Source organism: Lissotriton vulgaris, chromosome 6, assembly GCF_964263255.1.
Source record: "Lissotriton vulgaris chromosome 6, aLisVul1.2, whole genome shotgun sequence".
Classification (NCBI taxonomy): domain Eukaryota; kingdom Metazoa; phylum Chordata; class Amphibia; order Caudata; family Salamandridae; genus Lissotriton; species Lissotriton vulgaris.
Genome location: NC_141694.1, coordinates 1,747,220,735 through 1,747,243,809, shown reverse-complemented (window position 1 = coordinate 1,747,243,809; position 23,075 = coordinate 1,747,220,735). Strand labels below are relative to the sequence as shown.

The following is a 23,075-nucleotide window of genomic DNA, read 5'->3' as shown; positions in this document are numbered from 1 at the left end:
TAATTTACTATCCAACACCTTCCCTACTATCCACGGTGACTGGAGCTTGAATAGTAAATTAAACTATTCACTATCCAGCGCCCCAAAGCATTATGCGTTGTAAAGGCATGCATTGTAAAAACCGCGTTGTAAAGGCATGCATGGTAAAAGCATGCGTTGTAACGTCATACATCCGTCCATGACACTCCATCCTCACACAAATCATCCACTTTTCCTAATACCCCCCTCCTTTTCTCTTGGGTACATTGTCAATATAATCTAAATCTGTTTTTCATATATTTGTAAATAGGAGGGTGTGATTAAATAAAACTGCTCAGTCACTGATTGTATGTATTGTCTTTTACCTATTTGTCTATCTTATTCCCTCTGTTTATGATATTGTTTACTAGGACCATCCCTCTATGTACTTCTTCTTTTTTGAAGGCCACAACCTTATTAATTGTAACAAAAAAGCTGGGGTTCAATGATTCACATACTGGAAAACGGGGGGGGATAAAATGTTGTATGATAGAGACCTAAAGGCCAACCTCAGCAAACAATCAGGGTCAGGGGGCCCTCATAAAAAGGGCAGAGGAATTCCCAGAGCTTTTAATGCCTACCAATTTTATTCCATTCGATAGAGTCATTAAGCCCCAATCGATCTGCTTTTTCAGAAAGAATCCATTTATCCTCTTTTCTTGCCAGGATAGTGTCAACATTATGAGTTGTGAGATGTGAGTCCGATGTAATGTAACCCACAGGTGCATGTAAGGCTGTAAATAACATTTGTGGTGTTGCAGTTGCTAAATTTATTCAAACACCACACTTTGCCATTCACAAGAACAGCCTTAGGGGCATATTATCAAGGACGGGAATTAAAATTATCGCCGCTTTCGCGGCAGAAAACTGCCGCTAAAGCGGCAAAATTGGGCTTGATAATATGCCCTTGAGAATTCCAATAGAAGCCCATGTTCTGGTGTCAACATTGGCTTCTATTGGAATTCTCAAGGGCATATTATCAAGCCCATTATCGCCGTATTTGTGGCAGGCTCTACCGCTATAGAGGAGATAGTTTTATAGCCTTGCTTGATAATATGCCCCTCAGTGACGTGTGTAAGATCACAAACTGAACAGCCACCACATGGATAATGGCTGGATGGCAAATTGGATGCCTTTTGCTGAACAGTAGGCAGAGTGTGAACCAATTTATCTTTTATATTGGGGGCTCTTTTAAATGCAAACTGCGGCGGCGACATCTTCTTGATGCCTGTGTGCAAAAAGGACCAATGTTTCCTAATGATCTGTCTGACTTTTGTGGACAATGGGTCAAACATGGTGACAACAGGTAAACACTCATCCTTCTTTCTCACATTTCTCTCAAGCAGGACATCACTCTGGGTATTCAAAGCGCGTTTACGGGCTCTCTTAATCACCTTGACAGGATAGACCCTACCTCTTAGTTGGTCACAAGTTCTTCAGATTGCTCCATGAACTTATCTGTAGTTCAACAAATATGGCAATATCTCAAAAAGTGTCCCACAGGTAGGTTATCACGCAGCACTCTGGGATAGAAAGAAAGGTAGTGCAATAATGAATTTCTATCTGTGGGCTTCTGGTGGACATTGGTGAATAACCTATTGTCCACAGCTGTTATATCCACATCAAGATAGACCGTAGAGTTGTGTGACTGAAAGACCATGTAAACGGCAAACAACCCTCTGCCTGGTTAAGCCAAGTCAGTAATGTTAATAACAGGACCTCTGATCCAGTCAAGATACAGAGGACATGTTATGTTATGTTATGTTATTTTTACTTATACAGCGCACAGCAGCCCCAGCGAAGGGGCGTCCTGGCGCTTTGACAAGGCAAACACAACACAGCACCGATAAGAGACAGAAGGGTCACAGGAGTAGCATAAGAGCTAAACAAATAGGAGGGTCTTGATGGCACGTCTAAACTGAAAAAGGTCCTCAATAGCCAGGATATGAGGAGGAAGAGCGTTCCACCAATTCGTCGCTAGCACTCGAAAAGAGCGACCACCCGCTCTACTCAGCCTGAAGCGCGGAACCACAGCCAGATTCTGACCCAGAGATCTGAGGGTTCGCGGGGTACATACAATGTCAGCAAATTCTCCAAAATTTGGGGAGACGTACCCTTGAGGATTTTAAATGCAAGGCAAAGAACCTTGAATTTGAACCTCTGATTTACAGGGAGCCAGTGGAGAGAGTGCAAAGATTTGGAGACCGAGCACCGCCTAGGCAGATCTATCACCACTCTGGCTGCAGCATTTTGAACTCGCTGCAGCCGGGTAAATTCTGACTGATTAATTCCAGCCAAAAGCGAGCTGGCATAATCCAGCAGGGACAACACTGATGCTTGGACCACCAGTTGTCTGGTGGAGGCATCAAAAAATTTAAGGATAGGTCTAAGTCCTCTAATAATGCCATAGCAAGAGGCCGCTACCTTCTTGGTGTGACAAGTGAAACTGAGGGTCGGGTCAAGCCAGACCCCCAGATTTTTTATCTCCGAAGCTGGAGAGGGAGTCACACCTAGTTCAGAAGGCCATCAATATACCTACTCTGAAGAGAAATGTTCTCTTTAAAGGGGTTGGCGGCATGATGAATCGCATTGGCCTCAAACTGGTCCACATAGGTGCAGGCCAGACTAGGCGCAAATGTGGCCCCATTGAGGTCCGTGACACTTGGGTGGTATAGCTGGTTCCTGTATTTAAAAATAATCCTTGTTAAAGTCAGTTCAATGCACTGCAGAACAAAAGACTGTGGAGTGTCATAGAACCACTCCAGCGCCCCAGAAGCAAGCGCTGCTGCCACCAGCATGGCATCTTGAGGTTTGCTGGTGTATGAAGATTTGATGTCAACCAAGAATTGCCTCTTGGGGTCAAAATCGACTGTATTCGGAATATTTAATATATCAGTGGTGTCCTGCATGAACAAAGACTGCGTGATGACTGATTCTCTAAAATTGGGACAAGGGCTCCAAACACAGATTGGATCACTTGCACGAATGGGCGACCTGGTGGTGGGTGCTGTGGCTTGTGGATCTGATTGACAAGGAAATACGCTTCTTTAAAGGTCATCCACTTTTTCTCCTTCGCACCCACCACCAGAGTCTTAATGATGTCTTGCAATTCCGATGTGGGGTCACGCATCAATGGTTGATAATTCTTGCGCACCCCTAGGAGTCCCAAAACTTCAGCTTCATAATCTTGAGTATTGAGAACGACCACTGCCCCACCTTTATCGGCTTGTTTGATCGTTATTGATTTATTTTCTGGAAGGAATTTCACAGCCATCCAATCACTTCTGATCATATTGTGGGGGTGCAACTGATTTTCAGTTTGTTCCAGAGACTCGATGTCATGGAGGACACGCTGTTCAAAAACAGCCACCTCTGGGCCCACTGATGCACCAGGGGAACAGGTCGCTGTAAATTGGTGGTAAAAATAGACGGTGGTTCTCTCTCCTTAGCCATAAAAATGTTTGGAATGATGATCTTTCTCGTCATTTCAAAAATGTCAACACAGCACTTGAAAGTGTCGTGTTGTGGGGTGGAGACAAATCCCAATCCTTTGTTCAATACTTTTACTTCATCCTGAGACAAGGAGTAATTGACAGCTTGACAACAATCTCATTCATGGGTGGCTGCAAGTTGTTCTACCCCTGCTATGCATTGTTAGGGGACTCCATTACAGAGGTGTTCTGACTCTGCTGTGGATGATGCTGGGAGAGTATGTCTATGGAAAAACAACACTGGGTGTGTGCTTCCCACAGTAAGGCCAAGCCTCTCAATCACAAAACAACAGAAACAATGCCAGTACCGTGACCTCTACTAGAGAGAATTAAATTGTGTTACACAAAGAATTAAACTAAGTGCAAATTCAGACAATTTATCAGAATAGATCCCTGTTTATTTATCATATGTTTTTTTAGAGTTTTTGTTGGTTATTATTCACCAAAGATACACAGAAACAATTGAAGAACAAACAATACATAATACAATTTTCATAAAAATGACATTAGCCTAAAAATGTGCATAAATAACAAAAATCTATCATAGGTGGTTGAACAACATCAGCACTCAAATCTCACACTCACACACAACCCATACATACAAGTCAATATTTACAATTTGAATGTCACAAAATAGAAATTTTAAAGTACACCAAAGAAACTTGTTTGGTTTGATCAGAGGATATTGTACAATATCAAAAAACAATTTAGTGAATTGAGATCTTATGGTGTAAAGACACGGTCTACGCGTTTCGAACCCCTAACTGATTGGGGGGTTCTCATCAGGACCTCATAACTTCACAAGGAATGTGCACTGATTAATCAAAAACCGAACGTTGACTCACGGGAATTCGCGGATCGCGAATTTGCCGAAAATCCGCAAAATCCGCGAGCGGAACGGATTTTGCGCCCATCCTTACTCACACCTCTTGGTGATAAAATAGTGGTGGTATGGGTCACAGTCAGACCCGGCCTATGCTGTCGGGCTGATCGCTTTATCCGGGACCCCATTGCTACATCTCCTGTCTAGCAATGTGTCAGTAAACACTCGGCCACCGGCTTGCCAGACAGCCATACGAATCTGGAGGTGGATGGTTCGGCCCATGGGATGGTGGGGTAGACTAACCCACTCCACTCCCCTATGACACGGCACCTTTCTCCGGCCTATTGCAGCGCTCTAACGTTTCCACAAATGAGACCTCATCGGGATTTCCACGTTGGCGGATATCATGCAGGGCATTACCCTTAAATCCTTTCAAGGGCTGCAGTCGGATTTTGACATTCATAAATCACAGTTTCATCGTTACCTACAGTTGTGAGATGCCCTTGATCCCCAGATACGCCAACTGGAGGCTTTGACTGAATTCCACCCGTTAGAGGGGCACCTACTGATGGGGGACATCGAGGACCACAAAATTGGGCAAATATACCAGACACTCAATGCACACTCTAGGACAACGTTCCATAAAACCAGAACAGCATGGGCGGCGGATCTGCGGGCCCTCACAGATGACGACTGGGCCGGAGCCTTGGCCAGCCCCGGTTACTCGGTGGTGCCTGCAAGATAAAGGCTCGTCCAGTTTAAGTACCTCCACTGGGAGTATTACACTTGTTATCGTTTGTAGAAAATGAGTGTAATTCAGTCCCCTAGGTGCCTCCGCTGTATCTCAAAGAAGGGATCCTTTTTACATACAGTGTGGAGCTGTCTGGTGATACAGCCGTTCTGGATCAGTGTGGTGTCTTGCCTGGGTCGGGTCCTGGCGCAGACTGTTCTGCTGGACCCTAGACTGGGACTTTTACATGGCACGGATGACATTGGCGGGAATCGCTATAAACAGCACCTATTATTTCTTGGCCTCACTTCAGCCAAACAAGACACAGCGCAGCACTGGAAGGAGCCCTCCCCGCCCAGTGTGTCGAACTGGAAAAAGGCTTTGGACAGATGTATGACGGCCGAACTTGTTGTGTTTCAGGCGAGAGGGTGCCCACAGATGCACAGAAAGATCTGGGCCCTCTGAGCCACGTACAGAGGTATAGATCTCCCCCATTGTCACAGTCTGCCTCTCATGACCCCATTGAATGAATGGTGGTTAGCAATTCACCTGTGTAGTGTGCTGATCTTCTAATCCTGTGGATGGACATTGATATACATTGTATGTGTAATGCTTCACAAGGGTGTTTGGTGCTGTTTGAATTGTGTTTGGTCTTTTGTTCTGTAGACAATGTGAGTTTTATGTACGCACTTTACCACTTGCATTTTGTATGTCCTATCCCTGTGGGCTTCGCCCTTTTGGTATGAAAGAAACTCAATGAAAATGTATTGTTAAAATAAAATGCTATGCAGCACACTAAATCACTTGTAAACATTTTGCACCCTACAGGCAACTTGGATATAAGAAAAGGGTTCCGTGTATTGCAAAAAGGCAGGTTATTCTCTGCTTTTAGTACTGATCCAATGTAGCCTACTGTATAATTGTTGGGGCTCTTTTCTTATTTGATCTAATCCCTCTGACTTATTCAATGCTGGCCACTCTCCCCTTCCTTCACCAGGATGGAGTTCTACTACCTTGTAATCCTAAATCTCTGGGGAATATATTCTTTGATAAAACTTTCAGTGTCACATATTTGGTGCAATCAACTTTAACAGTATTAAGACATCTTGAAACCATTTTCACGGCGCCACTAATCTATCACCTTCTGCTCTAATAATGCAATTCAAATGACTCTTCCTTGAATTTTTATGAATGGTTAGTTTATACCAAGGTGCTCACTGCTTATCTGTCAGGTACTTCTAACTCCTGAATGGCAACACCCCGCACTACTAGAGGAAACTGGATCACTGATCAGGGAGCTCAATTTCTTTCAGTGATCTCGGTCCCTTGTGGGTAGACTACACAACAGACAGGAGATTATAGGTTTTATGTTAGGTATAATTGCCCCATCTCATACCTTACCAAAACTTTTTTTGACCATATATTAGTTGCAAACTAACTAGTTTGTTGCCCTTTTTCCGTGCATACATTTCTACTAGATGATATTCATCCATTGCGGGACCAAAACACTGGTTCTATATGACATGAGTATGCAAAATCTGTTCTCACTGTATTACCAAAGGTCCTCTAATCCCCAGTGACATCTTCATTCCTTAGAGTTGCCTTCGTCGTGACTGGCGTTTGGCATCTTAACCCCATTACCCCGGTCCTTATCCACATTCGATGGCAATCTATTGATGCCACGTGCAACTTTAAACTTTATACCTTGTAAAAATACTTCACATTGAAGTGGGAAACATTTGATCTCTGGAGGCTAATGACAATGCATCACTAAAACGAGGAGCTTGGTGAAAGAAAACACACCCAAGGTCACAGTGCTCTCAAGATATATCTACAAAACCACATCTCCCACCACCTTATGCTCACTCTTACTGCCTCTCATGTACCATGTAGTCTTCAAAGAAAACCTGAAATACCTAAATTTGAGTCATAATATTTCAATCAAATCTTTTTAAGGTCCCCTGCTGAATTGATGTCCTCAGGCCTCTTCAAGTCTTCTTCTAAAGATGCAAGATGCATGTTCTGAGGTGGGATTTATAAATATGAACACGCCTTTAGGCTTTTGTTTCCTATGACTCTTATTGTATAACAACTTCTAATTAACTTGGGCTTAGGCCGTATTTGTGTAATGAGTACTTCACTGTGTTCTAAATTCTATATTGACCACTCAGCCACGTGTATAATTTTAAAAGGTCTGCTCCTTCCTGCAATATATGATATTCTTCTATAATTATGTTGATCAAATGTTCTCTCAATTTTCAGAGCCATGATGATCCTCATGGTCTAGTTCTGCCTAAAACAGTCATATAAACTAATATGATCAGCATCTCAGCTAGGATAAAGGAACAGGTATACTGTACCTGAGTTGTAGCTGCTATTCCTTTCAAGTCATTACATGGGACAAGGGTCAGAAGAGGGAAATCTGGATCTTCACGTTTTTGAGACTGAACACACCTTTTTCTTTGTCTTATAATTCCTGATTTTGGTAACTTCTCTGCAGGCACTCTGAGAGAAAAAAAACATAGTCAATGTAAACTATTCATCAAAGACAACAGGTAAAATTTCAAACACATTATTTTGTACACGGTTAGTAGAACATTAGGAAACACAAATATAAACTATGTTTAAAAAATGTTTAGCATTACAAAGTATATTCTGAGACTATAGCAAAAAAGCATGCATGTGAGAACAGTGCCATTTTATATTTTCAGGGCTCAGTGTGTGTGTTCGTATATATGTGTCAGTCTCTTGTGAATGAGTATGTGCATATCTCAATGTGTGTTTGGGTGTGTTCTTTTATGAGTCTTGTTAATTGCGCTTCTTTAAATGTGGGTGTGCTTTCTGGGATGACATATAACCCATACTCTGGGCATTGGAATGGTCATCATAGTGTTGGCAAACATCGATAAATACGACAAATTTCATCGATATAAGGAGCAGCTACATATAACTGCCTCTCAGTTCTCTGTGAGCTGCGCTAAGAAAGAAATGTATAACAGGTCATTGCAAGAATACCGTTGTTCAGGTTCTAACAAAACTCCCTTCACTAATCCCTTTACTCCAGATGAAGGTGGGCCGCCTGACCTGGTAGAAACAAAGTTGAACCCACTCAGAATTTTGAACTGATGCCATTAGAAGCTTATGCAATGCAAAGCATACATTCACTTGCTAATGTTTGTTTACAGAATGCTAGGATTTGGAAAGACTGAATTTCTGCAGGTCTTCTATTGGGAACTTTGAGGTCCATTAGGATGGCGGGCGGACTAAAGTCCGCCCGCCACCCTAGCGGTGCTGGGACCAGCCGCCAGTAGGGCAGTGGTCCTGCACCTGCAATTAGGATGCCACGTGGCGGTGGCATTCTCCATTCCCAGCATTGTGGCGGGCGGTGCTCAAAGCACCGCCCGACACAATGCTGGGAACGCACTGTGTGCATTGTCATGCACAAGGTGACAGGCACCGTGAGATGCCTGCAACCATGTCCATGACAATGCAGGGGTACCAAAGCTACCCCCCCTGTGCACCCCCCACCTCCGAACACCCTGGTGGCCTGCAACGGGCCCCGAAATCCAAAACCGCCTGCCTTTCCATGGCAGAGCCTGCATCTCATTTCCTCAAATTTTAGACTCTGCCTTTTACCAAGACAGGATTCTAAGGGCAACCTTGTCTTAATAATTTCTGAGAAGAGCCCCCTTTTAGGAATATGCGACAGGCATAGCAGGATTGTTAGACGACAAACTTATGTGTATTCTTGGACCGTGTAACCCATGAGATTCTCTGTTAAACTTTGAGGACATTGGTTTCTTCATCTATTATCTTATCAAGGACAGCTACTGCATTCAGGCTTTGGTATTGAGAAAAACCCTTAGTGAGATCCAGAGGTTAACTGAGCTGTATCTGAAATGTAATGTATATTTTTTGTGACTAAGTATCTTTAGTGGGATAATGGAGGCGGGCTGTATGTCCATCTGTGACATCAGTGCATGCATTTTTATCCCTAGCACCAACCCTAGTACACTAGTGTACAAATCGCTACCAATGCTGTTTGTACCCAATGTTTACAATAGCTCCTCTGATTAAAATACTGCATTTAAGTTCTCATATATGGTACCTGAAACATAGTTATTTTCTAAAACTTTCAATCTTACCTGCCACCTTTTCCATAATTTGTGAATATTTGGTCTTACTTTGTTTAGGCAAAGAGTAGCTAAGAATGCATTCATATAGGCATATTTTACTTAGTACCTTTAGAATCGTACAAATTAATGAATGTGAATTCTGTGATTCATAATCTTGTATGAAAGCAAAGTGGGAGTGTAGCCAAAGACAGCTAGTTCAGATTCCCTGTCCCTTAAGAATTAAGATAAAAACATTTACACATCAACAGAAAGAAAAGGTCTTGGCATATACACCCATAAGAGCATCCTCAGAGGGACTTTAGGTTTGACAATAGAAAGTATGAAAAGCTTCTGGAAGAAAATTAATAAATTCATCATAGGTGATTTTCAGGCTGGAACATAGATGTATTCTATGTACTAATACCCTTTCAGGGGTGTATAAAATGTACTTACTTATAAAATGGGATTGTGAATTAATACTGATTCACAATTTGGAAAGGGGTGTGTTGAAGGCATCCTTTCCAATTTACGAATTGGCATGAATTGCAATCGCAATCCACTCGTAACACTAAATGATTTCTGACTCCCGAGTTGGGGGGACAAAGCATTCCACAAAGGGAAATTGGTCCCCTTGAGAATTCTTAACCTTTGTGAATGTTAAGAAATGAGTATGAACTGTATTAAACAAAGTTTTCTTTATTTAAATGTGATCATAGATATGGTGGTCTGCTGAACCCAGCAGGCCACTATCGCTGTGATGGCATCCAATTGGAGTGAGCGGCAATTTGTGACTTGGCTCATTGATATTCATGAGGTAGGTCAGGTTGCAATCCACTCTGAAAGGAAATTTTACAAAATAAACCTATTAGTGCGTAATCTAGTTCACAAAATTCAGCATAGGTCACAAAATGCAGGTTGTAGTTTCAGATCAATATTTTTGCGACAATTAAAATGCAGACGGATTACAGTTGCAAAACACCGACACATCACATGGTGATTTGCAATTTGAAAAGGTGCTGACAACACACCACTTCCAAACTGCGAGTCGCTAAACGTTTACCAAATTTTAAAATGGGTTTAGAATATTCTAAAATGTATTTTTACTGTTGCAAATAACAAATTGGACAGGTTGCTACCGTAAAAACGTTTCTTACATCTGGTTCTAAATTACGTCCATTACCTTCCAACAATCTTGAAAAACACCCTGTGATCTGCCTTTCTTAAAACGCCAGTACAATTATTTGCATTCATATACATTCTCGTTTTTAATAACTACATGGTGTATTTTCATTTTCTGCAGAACTATTATTTTTTTATTGGTCAATTGATCCTTTTGTTGTTAATGTGCACTCATAATTGTTCTCTATTCACCCAGCATGGACTGCACTGCATTCTTCACAAGCCGTGCCAATATGGACTGCCACTCAAAAACCTCCTATATCTCTGTCTTGATTGGTTTGTCCTTTGAACTGATCATCTAGCTTAATTCTAGATCTGTTAAATTAACCAGGCTTCTGAATTGAGTCTATAGGGTCTTAATGAGAAGCAACATTAATGTCCTAAACAGACTGTTAAGCCAATAGTGACTGATTGTCTAGAGTGTGGACCTTTCTTATGAAAGATCCAATATGTAATAGAACAGAGGGTGCCGCTCGCAGTAGAAGACCTTGCTCTGGGCGCATTTCTGCCGCATTTGGGACTCGTAAGACCAGGAGCCCCGGGATTGCCTGCACCTGTGCCCGTCCACAACCGCTACATCACTCCTCGCGGCCCCCGCTTCGCGGGCGCCACTCGCAGGAGAAGACCTTGCTCTGGGCACATTTCTGCTGCATTTGGGACTCGGAAGACCAGGAGCCCCAGGATTGCCTGCACCTGTGCCCGCCCACAACCGCTACATCACTCCTCGCGGCCCCCGCTTCGCGGGCGCCGCTCGCAGAAGAAGACCTTGCTCTAGGTGCATTTTGGCCGCATTTGGGACTCAGAAGACCAGAAGCCCCGGGATTGCCTGCACCTGTGCCCGCCCACAACCGCTACATCACTCCTCGCGGCCCCCACTTCGCTGGAGCCACTCGCAGGAGAAGACCTTGCTCTGGGCACATTACTGCCGCATTTGAGACTCAGAAGACCAGGAGCCCCGGGATTGCCTGCACCTGTGCCCGCCCACAACCGCTACATCACTCCTCGTGGCCCCCGCTTCGCTGGATGCGCGCAGGAGTGCGCCCGCCAAGGGGGGGGCCCGTTTGAGCCCGTTGGAGCCCAGAGGAGGCTGGGCTGGGCCCCCCCTAATGTCGACATTGAGAGTCTGCAAGGTCAGCTAATTGTATTTATTCTTGTTTGCTCCAATGTACCCCATAATCATTATCTGCATAACCTCAGCACACCAGTAACTTTGACATGTCCGGACACTAAGGAAAGGGGAGGAAGGCTGTAACGGGTGGCTACGTATCGGGGACACTTGATCAATTTATTAAAAGGGCCACATCGTTACTGGCTCATGAGATTGAAATTATCGAACGCAGCCTCTCACAGGACTTAGCATTTGCGAAACGTTCATCTCTGAGGAATCTAATGCTGTCTCGCTCTCCTCAGCAGCATCTACAACAAGTAATCGTTCCAGAGGTTACAAGCCAGTAATCAATCAACAGAGAAAACTGTGACTATTAGGAGTGACGGGGACTCCATTCTGCGGGTTCAAACCAATCATAACCTATTATCAATTCCAGCCGGCGGGGTCGCTACTCGTGCATCCACGATGTATGTGCCTGAGGTTGTGCCCATTTCACCAAGGCATAAAATGGGAGTGGTCTCCAAAAGGAAGCGAGGTGGGGGTGTGCAGAAGGGGAAAAACCCTAAGCTGGCTAAACAAAATAAACCGGGTGAAAAGGTGTGTGTCGCACTTACTGATGCACCTATTACACCTGGGCCCCCATTTGTAACTATACCTGCACCAAGCGCCCTACCTATGATTACCCCAGCTGGTTCCATGTTGATTATGAATGAGGACTTCAGACCCAAAGTACATGATCTTATTAAATCCTCCATACAGCCCATTCTTGCTAGGCTACTGTCAATTAAGGACAGAATAGAGAACTTTGAACGTATGACCACAACCAACTTGGAGAGCATTGACAAAAATCTGAGGGTGGTAAAGAGAACAAACTGCCAATAAATGGCCCTAGGAACACTCTCGATACCAAACTGATCTCCCATGGGATGATTCCTGATCCATTGGAAGGAACCTCCCGGGTAAATTGTGGATCTGGTCCTAGCACCAAGGGAGGTGTAGATACACATGGTACCTCAGATTCCACGAAGGACAAGCCTATAGAACATCACATACTGGGCAAGGGCACGGCGAACAATATTCTCCAAGAAGGCAGAAAGGGACCTCATAACATCAACGGCTATAAGAACATGTTGCCAAATATTGATCTGCCACCAGAGTCCGTACCCTATGTTGCTGTCCTCACAGGGGTTCCAAAGTTAGACAAGGGCCGGGTTGAATCGTACATGGAATTAAAGAATAAAACGATTCACTGGTTGAATACAAATAGACCCCTCCCCCTTACATCCACACTCAAAATTTGTTTGCAAGGAGAGTGAGTTGGGTGAGTAGAAGAACGAAAGATATAGCGGGTGACAGTATAATTATTAATTTTCGAGATAGCAGGGTCGTCTGTTAGATTTGTGAAAGGCCTTCTCATATTACGAGAACCAGTATCCATATTTTTGATCTTAACTATTTCTATTCCCCCTCATTGTATAAAGAGAATTCTGGCTTTCAGGGAAAGACAAGTGATAGGGGATCTCGCCATGGCAATGCCAGTAACAGAACAGGTCCTGATGAGTTGGGACTTGTGTCGAGTATCCGCCTTAGCAATAGATTCAGCACACTAGACATGGTGGACTGACTGACTACATACAGGACTAACCAGCAAAGTGATACTACTCTGGATGTGAGGGCTGAGAGTATGAAACCACAGTCAGCTCGAAGTGATGTGCCAGGGCCCACAGATGGCGGCAGTGAGGAGGTAGACCATTTGACAGCGGTTGTTAATTCAAATAGCCCTTTATCTAGCCAGGGGGAATCTTATACCGGATATACCTAGGACTAGAGATACAACTTCGCGTCCCCTGTAGCTATAGATAGATGGTACTTGATGGTGACCCCAGAGAGTAAACAACCTGCAGGTAAAGGCCGAATTAATAAAGGAGAACCTAAGAATGACGTGGGGAGATCAGGGACAGACACCAATAACGCAGTAAACTCAAGACCCACACTTGAGACATCAGAAATTAGCAACATTTTCATGTTATTATCATGGAATGTTGCAGGGCTTTCATCCAAGGTCAGAGATCCCTCCTAGTTAATGTTCATCAAGGATTACTCCATTATCTGCATACAAGAATCATGGGAAATTGAGGCATTACACATAATTGGTTACAGTACATTTCACACCCCTTTGTGGCATGGGCAAAGACAAAGAAGAATCTTTAACACATTTCTCCCACACTATCGTGGGGGACATGTTAAATGATACAATTTTCCTATTTGATTTGGGTTTTGCTAATGAGTTTTGCATATCGTCCTTTATAGGGAGGGGTTGTAACACAGTAATTGATTTGTTCCTTATGTCAAAACGGCACTACTCTAATGTTCATACGTGTAAAACTTTTGAAATAGCAATGAGTGATCACCACCCTATTTGCCTATTTTTCTCCCTTGCAGGGGGGTAACTGTACCTCCAAGGAAATACAAGCAATGTATAGCCTCAACATAAATCTTGCCAGGAAAATGGTTATGCTATAAACTGGGCTAGAGTGGAACCTATGGTTTCTCTTGAAACATTAGTAAAAAATAAATTTGGGGATTTTGAGATGTGTTTTTTGCAGATGGACGACAACTTACTATTGTTTGAGGCCTTCCTTAGAATTACAGCGGAAATACAACATCTTCTCACCAGGAGGCAGAAACAGGCCACGAATAAGGCACAGGGCTGGTTTAACAGAGACTGTAGCAAGGCCCATGCTCACCTAATGAAGGTCTTAAAACAAGAAAATAGAAGCAAGGAAGAACTGAGGCTGGCCAAAATTGACTATCAACAAAAAAATCAAAAAGCGTAAGGCCCAGTTAAAAATGGAAACATGGCAGGCGCTACACCAGGCCTGTATAACAAAGGATAACACTGGCTTTTGTAGGGCTGTTAATGCGCCCTTTTTTATAGATAGGGACACTGATATTATTGACGTGGCAATCACGGAAGACAAATGGGTCAACTACTTCAAGGATCTTTATAAGGCTGATGTTTTACCCCAGAGTGAGGGAATTACCACTATGGAGGGAGATGAAAATGCTCAATCCCTTAGAGCATTGAAATCTCCTATGAAGAAGTTTTAACAGCAATTAAAGAGAGTGCCCCAGGGAAAGCGGCCCTGATGGCGTGCCAGTTGATGTTTACAGGTCTAACGCCGAGCTATGGGCCCGCTCCTAACTAAGGTTTTGAATAGCTTAACCCTTTCCATGCTCATGACGAGCTCAGCTCGTCATGATGCACGGTTGAGCTGTGCTGATGACGAGCTGAGCTCGTCATGAAACACTGGCATCCTGCATTCTTCAGCACAGGAGGGGAAAACACCTAGCAGCGAAGGTGTTAAATAGATATAGGTTTATTCCCACTTGGTCAGATGCTATCGTGATTCCCATCTTTAAAAGGGTGACAGAAATGAACCCAACTGTTACCGTCCTATTTCCTTACTGGATTCGCTAATGAAAGTTGAGAGGAGGGTTATTTTAAATAAATTGCAATCCTGGGTGGAAGAGACAGGTCTACTTTCAAAGATCCAATACAGGTTTAGGACAGGACTAGGAACTATGGAACAGGGATTAAATTTAGCTCTAATCATAGGCAAATACATATTAGCAAAAAGGGAAAAAATATTTTTAATGTTTGTTGATTTAAGTTCAGCTTTCGACTGCTTAAGTCATGACAAACTTTGGAGCACCCTGAGAGAGATGGGTGTTGATACAAACCTGCTACTATTCATCAAGGAGCTATATAGGGGAGCGGGGGCGAAGGTCTGTTATGGGAAACAGGGAGATTGTATAACTAAATTTAGTATAAACAAGGGAGTGAGACAAGGTTGTATTCTCGCCCCGTTCCTATTTAACCTCTATATAAATAGTGTAGGTTCGTATTTGGCTCAGGACAGGCAGGATTATCCTATGATTGAGAATGACCCAGTCCCCATTTTATTATATGCGGATGACGCAGTCATCATGGTGCGTACACAGATAGGTCTGCAAAGAGCTGTCACTAAATTTGCAACTTATATGATGGAAAGAGGCTTGAAAATAAACAAAAGTAAAACCTTTACTATGTGCTGTGGGATAAAAAAAGAAAATACATATACAATCTTTATTGATAACACCAAAATAGATACCACAGACAGATTCTCCAATATAGGTATCAATTTTGATAAGTCGGGCTCATGGTCATCAGCTGTAAATGTAAGAAAACTGTGTTTCTCTAGAGCGATAGGCGCAGTAGGTACGTTTTAAATAAACTGGGCGGCCGACAAGTGCCGGTGCTGGTGGATATCTATATGTCCAAATTTGTATCTACTGCGACATATGGGGCGGGGCTTTGGGGAATAGCTGATGATCAAAAAATCCAATGTTGCGAGAACGAATTTTTGCGTTACCTTCTAGCTGTCCCGGTTTCCACTGCTACATTTGCATGTCATAAGGAACTGGGCATGCCTTACATATATATACGATATTATTAAAGTTAATCCCCTTCTTTTGTGGCAGAAGGTGTGTTCTCCTGTTGAGCCCAGTGTTAATAGAGATGTGATTAAGGACTGTCTTAAATTGGAGGGGGCATCTAGGATATTATGGATTAAATATGTAAAAAACTATTGTACAACATCGGCCACCCGGAATACTTTAATTCTCCAAATTGTTTAGAAAGCATATCGAGGAAAAACTTGAAATTAATATGTTTAAATTATCTAGAAAACAAGCGTTGGCTCTCTGAAAAAGAAAAGCCTTCAGTTATGGAGAACCACCTGACGTTGCAGTGTAATGTTATTCAGTCCTATTTGGTACAGGTTCGAGGATGCTACCCACGCATGTTGCTAACACGTTTCTATGGTGGGTCCTTTTTTAGAATGATTACTTTCTCAGAGGCAAACTTATGGTCCAAAAACCTGTTACCATGCCCGTGTGACGACGTTTCCACCCAATCTATGTTACACTGCATATTCTTCTGTAAATTCAATGATTTCCCTAGGAGAAGATTGTTAATACCCATTTTAAAGAAGTGGCAACTTAGACAATGTAGAACGGCATTTTTGAGGCTTCAAATGTTAGAGAATGAATTTATCACATTTGCTATATCGTCCTTTTTAAAAGCTGTTTTTAGACATAGGAATACAATGCTCTAATTCTCTAGTCTTTACTAAATGAGTTCAACATTCTTGTGTAAATCACATACTCAGCTTCCTATTTTAACTATGATTTTTGTTTAAAAAGTACTTTGTAGAACATTGTTTATGTGAATATGTTTGTTATATTTTATTCTATTTATTGTGCTTTTATGGTTTTTAAGAAAAAAAATCGAATAAAGCTATTTTTGATTGATTGATTGAACAGAATGTTGAAATCACTGTGCCAAACCACAGGATGCCAGCAAGGGGTAATACTTCTACATAAGGTATTATAGTGAATGCTATGTAGGCTGTCATTCCTTGGATTATTTCAAGCAATTAGAGATTACTGCAATAAAACAAAACACCAAGAAAAGGCGGAAGACCAAGGAAAGTCCTCAATTTGGCACTGCAATCAAGATTTTCACAGAAGCAGCCGATGGAAAGACCTCAGTTGGACACTGCTGACAAGATTTTCGCTGAAGCATTCGAAGGAGGTGTCTGTTCTAGGTCATTGGGATACATTTCATAGTTTCAGAAACCAATGATGAACATTTCAGTTTGAATCGGATTCAATGTCTGTTGATTGTCGTCAATTCTTGTCATACAAAATACTCAAATTTTATCAGAATAGTCACCAGTGATGGATTTCGTACTGGAGCATTACAGGTGTTCTGAAAACCTCTTTCAGAAAGAAATCCTCAAAATGTGTTTGGTGTCGGCCAATTTTCTGAAGCAGATTAAAATTCATTAAGCTAGATCTCTATGTGATATGCAACCAGACAATCTAAAAACCACAGTATTTGCCATTTGTGCTCTAGTTCACACTTGCATTCTTACCCTTTGGTAAGCAGCCAGAACAGCTTCAGTTAATTTTTTTATATGACAAAGCAATCAGTCGTTAAAGGGCAAGGCAACCAATAATAAGATGTCATTATGACTGGCCCATTATTTGGTGGGACAGGTAACAGTAGTTACAGTGTCCATCCGAATTTTGAGGTTAGCAGGAACACCACTGGTGGGTGCTATTCTACCCAGAGATTTAACTTGCTGTAGCAACTGGCATGGTAAATCTGATTCCCGCATAATATTCCTCCCAATTGTACAATTCTTGTCATTCCCCTCTCCAGAATTACCTCAGTTGGACCCGCCATATGCAAATCAGTCCTGACCATGATCCAATAAGAAAAATCTAGCCTGAACTGCCAGGCCTGGTCCTCCCTGAACCAGAACACAAGAAATGGATCGCACCCTGGTTGGGGCTCGGCTGCAGTTGGTTTAAGTGGCCAATGTCTAGAGTGGCATGATGGGTGAAACATTGTGGACTGGAATGTGGCCCTGAGTGATTGCCAGTGGCTGAGATTAATTTCAACATTCCAACCATCGCATTCTTGTTGTTGTTGCAGTTGATGCCTGAGTAAATGAATATGCTCAGACGTGGGTCCCATGCTTACTGTGCTACAGGATTGAAGCTACACTCCACTGACAAGCCTCAATTAGGGCTAAACTGGATTGGGCTAACATATTGTCCCTTCTGGAGGAGGCCTGGTTTCGTAGTTCGGGTCAGACTGTTCCCAGGGGGAGCTCGGGAGGTACTGATTTGCATAAGGCAGGACGTTTTCTAGAGTTGATTGGTGGGCAACATGTTATCACTTTTAATTGAGCATCCCATCCATCACATTGTTGTAGATGCAGCTGATGCCCTAAGTTTGATAGGTATGCCCAGATGTAGATCCTGTGCTCACTATGCTAAGTACCACTTACTGGCATTTGAGGACAGAAGGAGTACACTCTAACACTTGCCAAGGGTCCAGGACCAAGGTGGCACCACATGGGGTTTAGGACTTACTTCAATAGACACCAAAAGCATGGTCCAGGGCAGGCCCAGTTGGTACTGGCCTGCTGGGCAGTTGCATGGAAAAGGTCCCAGAAATGTGTTGTGTCCCTGTAACTCAAACATGAGGTCAGCCAACTGACCCTTGGAGTTACTTCTGTGATCCAGACTCCAAAGCAAGCAGTTGCAGTCAAGTGGTCACCCTACCCACATTTGCAGCACTACTGGTATATTGCACAGTAAGCAATCCCACAGTGCCCTTGTCTACCCTTGTCAATCATTGCAAAACAGTTTTCCCCTTGTCAGAGCTCCATGTGTCCACCCAGAGGTATGGCTATTGTAATGAGCAAACCCTCCCTTGTGGTCACTTCAAACCAGTTCTGGGGCAGGTGGCCCCTCTCCTTGGGTTTGGAGCAATGCTGAATAGCAAGACAAAAGGGTAGCAGGCCTGGGTGTGAGCTACATCTGCCAGAGACAGGGTAGACATTATTTGATGCGCAGGAAGGGGCTGGACACAGATTCCCAGACCATCCTCCTCAAAGAAGAAAAACACCTCCCCAAACCAACGACTTTTTTCCATTGTCTAGGAGTAATCTACATCCCACTACAGCAAACCATCAGCAGTCAGGTGACACTGGACACTGACAAAAAGGTCCTTTTGGCTTAGTCAGGAAAATGACAACTTTCTAAAAGTGTCATTTTTGAAATTGTAATATTAAATCTGACTCAATAACATTATGTTTGATTTTAAATTACAATTAAAATTGGTCCTTACACCATGTATCTAATTACTTCCAAAGTGAAAACAAGCACTACAAGTTGCTATATTGTAACCCACTGTTTTCCTATGAGAGAGATACCCTTGCCACAGTTAAACCTGCTTTGGGAGGTTTTCACGGTTAGATGTAAAACATAAAAAATACATGTTCTACTTTTAAATACCATGCACCCTGCCCTATGGACATTTAGGGCCTACCAAGGGGTCACTTATAGGCAATAAAGAGGAAGGTTTTGGGCAAAAGGTTTGTTTTGCGAAATCGAAATGGCAGTTTAAAAGTGCACACTCAGGCTAGTGGCATACTTTACTGTGTCAGAATGATTGCTGCACACCACCAGTACCAATTAATTTACAGGCCCTAGATACATCTAGTCCCAAATACTTGGGACTTATAAGTACAATAAATATGCCAATTAGGTGTAGGCCACTTTCAGGTTAAAAAGGGAGAGCAGCCGGGATTAAGGGCGTGGAATGTTGTGGCAAACTGGAGGAACCAATACATGTTGCATTTACAGGTAACATGTTCCCTGAGGTCTAGCAGCTCATGGTGAATTGAGAGTATCCTGTGAAAGAGGAAGACTACTGCCACTCGGATGAATTCCCACTTATCTAGTGAACGGTGAGGATCTACGGTAACCTGATCCCAGTAGAGGGACCAAAACTAACAAAGTGTGCAAGAGACCTAGATGAGTGAAGACCAGTCTAGATGTACCCAGCAACAGCAGTCGCTTAAATTCTAGGGCTGGAAAACGACCTGCCCATCTAGATGCCACCAATATCATCACAGAAAAGCATGCTTTTGCAAAAAATATTTTAACAGCTGGCAGACAATGCCCTTATTGCTGGACAATCTTTCTACCATGTACTGTGGCAACTATGCGATGACAGTAAAAGAAGCACTTGCTAGAAGTGATCTTCCTATCAACTCCAAGGAATGTGTACTGCAAATCCCACAGAGGAGACTCAGTGGCATATGGAAAGCAGCAGAGAGATTCATTCAGAGCAGACAAAGAGTTTGCGATTAATGCTGCATGTAAGTTATTCAGGAAAATAATCCAAGACCTCTCAGGGAGCGTTTCAGATAAAAAAATGAGAAATCCTCCAACGCATAACAAATACCAAGCTGAGCTCTTCATCCAGGAGGTGTACTCTCTAATTAACTTTACCATTCCACTACACACATTTAAGAATTAACATTCTTTAATTAAATTAGTACAAAAATAGGAACAATTAATTCAAATTAAATACACAGGCTGCTGATTTCTGTCACGCATATCTATTCCTGCGAGCTGTCCACGATGACAAGAGGGTAATTGGGTAATTATGATAACATAGAAACAATACAATTTAAATTTCATAAAGGTTTTGCCTGCCATATTGACAAAATTATTAAAGACCATCTCTACATGAACACAAAATGTTGAGTTTATCTTAACTATTGCAGATGATTAAAATACACATCAAGTAATATATTAGCATCATATCTTTAGCAGAATAAGTTATTAACATGTATTGCGCTTGGTAAATAAATGTATCTAATTTGTGTAGCTTAAATGTCTGGTAAACCATGTTATATTGCTACACTTATTTTTCCTCAGCAGGGTTGGGCCAGGACAGAAAATATACACCAAAATAAAAGTGGCCTCCATTAGCAAATTAGAAAGCTAAAAAAAGAGGCCCACGTTTGCAAACAAGGGCAGTTTTGAACTTGTAAAGGCACACTGTATAAGTGTTTCTGAAGACCTACAGACTTCCCAGTCGGACCACCTTATCGGGTCATGGCTGACTGCCCGATAGGCCTGTCCGACCCTGCTCCTCAGCCTTCTTCAAGAATAGTTATATTCCTGAACATAGTAAGATGGGGACGGATACTGAAAGCCAGCTACATAAGGATGGAGTTATTAAAACACAGCCACACTTTCGTTAACTATTTTTTTTTTGCATACTGGAGCAACAGGCATCATTCATGAAACATGGAAGAGTCACCCATCCACCACACTCCAGGTTCACCCACTCTATTTAAGTAAGGCAAAGCATCACATTTCAACTGATGGGCCATTTGAAACCTTAGTCTTATGCCCCCATGGCATTGATATGTCTGCTAAGTGCCTTTACATGCCTCAGACCATTCACCCTATTTAGGGCGTATGTTCAGATACACTTTTCCCGTCTTCAATACCCAAGGGAAAACCTGATGGTGCTGAACAAGAAAACACAGAATTGACTCCCCAAAGTTTGCTTTTTGTTTTACCAAAACACTCCTGCTTTAAGAGTTTGTGTTTTTCAAAAACGTTGCAGTACGGGACCATTGAAAATAGCCCTTGTCATGGAAGCAGCTCCTCTGAAGGCACATATTCTCCCCCAGGCAGGTAGAAATCTCTAAACATGGCATTCTCTTGTCTGCAAGGGCAGTTGGGAATATCCCTCCTCTGCCCTGAAAGAAAGGAGTTCATCATATCATAGTCTAAATAAATCCCTTCCATCTTGAGAAATAACTCCATTTTCTAAAACATATAGGGTACGCGCATCCAAGCTAGAATTTTTAATATGGTCATTAAGGAGTCTGTGTTAGGGTATTAAATTCCTCTGTTAGATGCGTTGATGCAATATTTGTAGAACTTCAAGTTATGTTTAATTTTTGATTGCAAATCCTTGTGTGAAGTTGCAAATATATTATACAGTGCTATCTTCTATAACAATAACATAGCCGTCATTAATATGTTCAGGTGTCCAAATAAACTGAAATGACATGCAATACCTACCTTAAGATCACCATTAATGTATAGTGAAGTTTTCTTGCACTCATGATCAGGTCTTGGGTCAGGATAATGACATCCAATAGAGCAACAATCATAGTAACCATAATACCAGCAATAGTAGTGCTTAGTTTTCTTATCATATTAATAATATTTATGATAGTAATTCTACCACCCCTCCTCCTAGATGTACTCTTCCTACTATTGCTACTAATTAAAGTGGACATCAAGGGCAGCGAAAGCGCTCGCTTTTCCATCAAAGCCAACCCACAGTTCTGCGCAACCGGCCTTCTGATTTACAGACCCCTTGGCGCAGACGCCCCTTTTAACAACTCACTTTTACAGTATCTGGATACCAACATTACCAAAACGGCTAACTTTACGATCCTAGGTGATCTCAATTTACATCTTGATAGAGACACCGAGCCCAAAGTTGCCACTTTTCTTGCGGATCTCGCTGCCTTTCAACTCAATCAATTCGTAAGTGGTCCCACCCACAGAGCGGGTCATCTTCTTGATCCCATCTTTTCTAACATTACGAGCGGATCCGCAGGCCCGCCTATTCCCATGACCTGGACAGACCACCATCTAGTAATACTGTCTACCTCCTGTAACTCGAGCCCCGCTGCGGTGCCTACTCCGTCAGTTAAAAAACGGCCATGGAGAAAACTCCGCCTTGAAGACTTACACAACCTCCTGGTGTTAAATCCACCTCCCCCAAGTGAAGACCTGGACGTAGGGTATGACCAGTTTTGCCTCTGGTCAATCAGGCACTTGACACCCTGATCCCCGCTAGATGGACGAAGGCCCGTATCCATACGGCTAGTCCCTGGTACAATTCGGAATTAGCAACTCTGAAAAAGGAATGTAAAAAAGCGGAGAGGGGTTGGAGAAAAAATTACGATGCCAACCTCAAACAGGAGTATGTCATACTCCAAAAACTTACCACCGTAAGGTTTGCAGAACGAGAGCAGCATACTATGCAAATGAAATCAGCAATAGCTCTAACACCTCGAAATCTGTCTTTAAAATCCTGAAAGACCTTACTGCAAAAAAAACTGTCATCACTACCACTACTTCCCCTGACCTCTGCAATAATATG

The 23,075-nt window shown here is 42.6% G+C and overlaps 1 protein-coding gene across 3 annotated transcripts in view; it reads right to left on the bottom strand.

Moving 5' to 3' along the window:
- The window catches only part of GALNT14 (polypeptide N-acetylgalactosaminyltransferase 14), a 1,224,485-nt gene that overhangs the window by 95,584 nt on the left and 1,105,826 nt on the right, over positions 1-23,075 (bottom strand). For all 3 annotated transcript variants that reach the window (XM_086927980.1, XM_086927979.1, XM_086927981.1), the window contains exon 13: positions 7,423-7,567. In XM_086927980.1, the coding sequence (XP_086784106.1) occupies positions 7,423-7,567 (145 nt within the window). The remainder of the gene's footprint in view (positions 1-7,422; positions 7,568-23,075) is intronic.